The sequence below is a fragment of the Notothenia rossii genome, assembly GCF_949606895.1.
Source record: "Notothenia rossii genome assembly, chromosome: 4".
NCBI lineage: Eukaryota > Metazoa > Chordata > Actinopteri > Perciformes > Nototheniidae > Notothenia > Notothenia rossii.
This window is the reverse complement of record NC_136902.1, coordinates 94590661-94594573: the sequence shown is the minus strand read 5'-3', so window position 1 is coordinate 94594573 and position 3913 is coordinate 94590661. Positions and strand designations below refer to the sequence as shown.

At 42.1% G+C, this 3913-nt stretch overlaps 2 protein-coding genes across 3 annotated transcripts in view; both read left to right on the top strand.

The window, feature by feature from the left end:
* The window catches only part of wdr62 (WD repeat domain 62), a gene marked incomplete at its 3' end in the record, with an annotated part of 42067 nt that extends 41305 nt beyond the window's left edge, over nucleotides 1-762 (top strand). Inside the window, exon 28 of the mRNA XM_079673934.1 lies at nucleotides 589-762. Within this exon, the coding sequence (XP_079530060.1) occupies nucleotides 589-762 (174 nt within the window). The remainder of the gene's footprint in view (nucleotides 1-588) is intronic.
* Nucleotides 763-2355: 1593 nt separating this feature from the next.
* The window catches only part of atg16l2 (ATG16 autophagy related 16-like 2), a 29213-nt gene continuing 27655 nt past the window's right edge, over nucleotides 2356-3913 (top strand). Inside the window, exon 1 of one of the 2 annotated variants that reach the window (XM_079678568.1) lies at nucleotides 2356-2689. In XM_079678568.1, the coding sequence (XP_079534694.1) occupies nucleotides 2563-2689 (127 nt within the window). In that variant the 5' untranslated portion in view covers nucleotides 2356-2562. The remainder of the gene's footprint in view (nucleotides 2690-3913) is intronic. The other variant, XM_079678567.1, reaches the window with a different exon arrangement.

Here is a 3913-nt window from a genome sequence, read left to right as displayed (position 1 = left end):
CATCACTACTTCACGTCAAGACGAGTTAACTTTTTTTTCTCTCAACTTTGTGGAAAAATGCGGGGATTATGCGGCCTTTTAAAAATCTGCGCCATTTTGCTGATTATGCGATACATTTTGCGATCGCAGGATCGCGTTTTTCTGGAGGGTCTAGTAATCATTGCGTAGGTGTGTAGTGTGATTCTGTACTTTATTTATGGCATCCCGTTGGATTTGACGTCATCTGAACAGGACATCGCACGCTCACTGCTTGATAGCGCGAAGGTCCGTTTACGCCGGTTGTTAAACAACATCGTTATGGGGAAATGCAAGTCTGCGTCCAAATGGTTGGAAGATAAGGAGGAAGGACAATCAATACTGGTCGCCAAGGTAACCGGTTAGAACTCAAAGTGGAGATGAGGTTTTAAAATGTATGGAAAGGGTCTTAAAAAAGGTCTTAGAAGGTCTTCCATCTGACTTCAGGACTCCTTCATATACCCTGAAGCTAACTGTTTCTCAAAATAATATTTTTAATTTATTTATATTACAATAATAAATCCCTTACATATTTGCATTTATATAATAATAATACTCTATTTGTCTCCTCAGCTCTCTGACGGCACGCAGCCTCCGCAGCTCGTCTCCGTCCTGAAGGGTGCGTTTGATTTCGTTCTCTCGGAGCTGCAGGCGGTGCGAGGAGAGGACGAGGCGTCTCTTTCTCTGCTGGAGAAATATTCAGAGCTGCTGGTCCAGATGACCCGAGAGAAACTGGACCGGGTCTGAAACCAGAGAAACTGGACCGGGTCTGAAACCAGAGAAACTGGACCGGGTCTGAAACCAGAGAAACTGGACCGGGTCTGAAACCAGAGAAACTGAGACCAGAGAAACTGAGATGAGACTGAACCCAGAAATCAGTATTAAACCTGACGCACCTTACGTTTATGTGTTTTATGCCAGAGTTGTGTTTTATATCACCATCACTGTGTTTGTTAATAAAGTTGTATATGTTTCTTAGTAAAAAAAAAAGTGTCTCATTTAATTCCAGATTTCAGATGTTAACATTTTTTTATGTACAAATATGTTCACAAAATTATAACATTTAATCAGAAAATAGTTGATTCAAGATTCAATAACTTTGTCGTCATGGTTACGGCATTTCTTAAATACCAATTAAGCACAAAAGAACGACCCTTTGAAGCTGGTAACAAGATGATAATATATAAATATAAACAGCTGAAATAACTTCACTAAACGTCCATTTCTCGACACTTGGGCCCAAACCACGCCCTACCCCTCCCCAACAGAGTGAACTCCGTGGAGTGACACTCAGCTCAACGAGGCTCGCTCCTGTCAGATGGAGGGAGTAAATACAGCGGCAAGCTTTGGGACGGCCTCCCCTTTCTCCGGCAGAAACAGGAAATGCCGTAACTGTATAACAACGGTTTTCTACCGAGCCCGGCGTACCTCGTTGCGAGAAATTTCGAGGCTGCACATGTGTCGACTCTGCGGTCTTAAAATCCCCACAATGCTTTGCGCACTGACCAATTTCCAAAATCGTTGGTGGAAATTGCGCTCCATTTAAGGCGGGGCCTCGCATATGACGTACACCTGCACACCCGTTAGCCTGTTCCACCATTCTTCGTTTTCCGAGGCTCGGAAGGATTCTTGCCTCGCTTCTGAAGCAAGTGACTCGGAAGACACGTGCTACCAAGCAAGCGTCCTCGACATTGAGAAACACCCACGCTGTTTGAGGGCTTGATAACCCACTCCCCCTCCACACTCGTTGGTTTGGAACAGCACTTAATGTGGCGGACCCTCCGCGCAAACGGAGGGGTAGTGTGTAGGGGGTGGTTTGGGATTGGGCCTAACATCCATTCGGCTGATATGAACCGTTTAAATGGATCCTTTTACATCTACTTTATGCCTTTTTAATAACTGATAATATTTATTCAATCAACATTTGGCAGAAGTCCTCGTTCACATTTACACATCCATTTTACGGTAAAGGAAGATGAAGATTGTACCATCACGTCTACAGATTAGATCTTTATTAGCGACATTCATAGGTCCTTTAATCTTTATTATTTATTTATATTGTTTTATTTCACCTTTTACCTCCTTGGGCCCCTTTAACTGTTTTATTATTAATATTATTAGAATCATTATTTTTTGAATTATTGCTTTTATTAGTATACGTATTTTTAAATATTATTGTTATTTTTATATTATTTTGAGCTCCATTGGAAAACGTCATATTTTAATAATATCACCTAAAAAAAATAATAATTAACATCTGCGTGAAAGGGGGCGTGTCCTATAGGGTGTGTTTGTTTTGTTCTTCCTCAAGTCACAACAGGAAGAGCGGAGGGCGGGCGGTGATTGGCTGAGAGACCCGGCAGCTGTCAGTATGAGACACCAAGCCCCGCCCCCCTCCGTGACATTGACGAATCTTTAAGGAAGAAAAAGTTGAAAAAAAAGAAAAACCTCTAGAGAACCAAACATGGCGGTGACACCGGAGCTCTGTGACTTCATGCCGGGCTGCGAGCGTCTGTCGGCGGGGAGACGGAGTCCGGCAGCCCGCTGATGGCCTCCGGAGCTCTGAGGGGCGGAGGCCGGGCAGCAGAGACCCGCTGGAGGAGACACATCGTCGGGCAGCTGAAGCTCCGAGACCGCAGGCAGCACGACAAGTTCCAGGATCTGATCCGCTTCTGTACGTAACTCTTGTCCGTTTTAAAGCTACTAAAGACGGGCAGATAGCACTCATGTGTCAGGGAAACATCTGCGTCTGTGGAAAACATCTGTCTGTTTACCTCTGCTTCCACAGCTCCAACAATACACTGAGATTTATTTTAATGGGGTTTGCTTAAGAGAAACACTTCCTGTTTTACACCTGGAAAAACAAGTATAAACAAACTCCTGTAAAGTAGAAATAACTTTAAATATCGGTTATTTAACAGTTTTCTTACCAACTTGAAGCGACAACACTCCCTGTTTCACACCTGGCAAAACACTCACATCCAACACCTGGTTTCAGTCTGGACTCTCAGACAGGTAGATGTTTCCTTCAATCCGGTAACTCCATTTAATGACCAGTTAATTTAATTAATTAAATATATTTTTACATTTTTTTAAAAACCAGACTCCAAAATCTCAGAATTTAGACTTTTTTGTTCGAATTTTAGAGCAAGTGTTATTTTACATCTCTATATAATATATTACTGAGTTACCACTAAAATAAAAAGTTAGGATTCTGAAAAAAGTCTGGGGAGTCTGACTTTTTTCTGAAAACCTCTAAATTATGTTAATATGTACTATTTTCTAATAAAAAAATGAATTGTTACCTTTTTTAATTTAGTCTGTTTTCTCAGATTCTGAGATATAGAAAACAAATTAAAGGTCCCCTATCATCCTCTTCTTCATCAATATATCACAGGTCTCCGATATATCCAGAGCCTGTCTCTTATTGGCCGAAACACCAAACAGATCATTGCAGCATTACCCATAATCCCCTCTGTTTCAGCCCTGTTTCCAAAGTGCTGATTCTCTGTCTGTTACTTCAGATGAAAATAAGGAGCCCCTCCCCACGCCCCTCTGAGAGACATTTGGTTACAAAGAACTCAATGGAGCTCTAGAGGAGATTCAGGTGATAAGGGGGGGGGGGGGGTTACCTTGGTTGCTGATTGGCTAATGGTTACACAAGACAAAACATCGTTATGACATCATCAAGTGGCCAAAATCTGATCAGCTCATTTTCAGACAGGTTTTTATAGAAATGGATCAAAAAGAGAGAGAATCTCAGAGGGGACACATGTTGATGTAGAAGAGACATGAAGAAGAGGGGACACATGTTGATGTAGAAGAGACATGAAGAAGAGGGGACACATGTTGATGTAGAAGAGACATGAAGAAGAGGGGACACATGTTGATGTAGAAG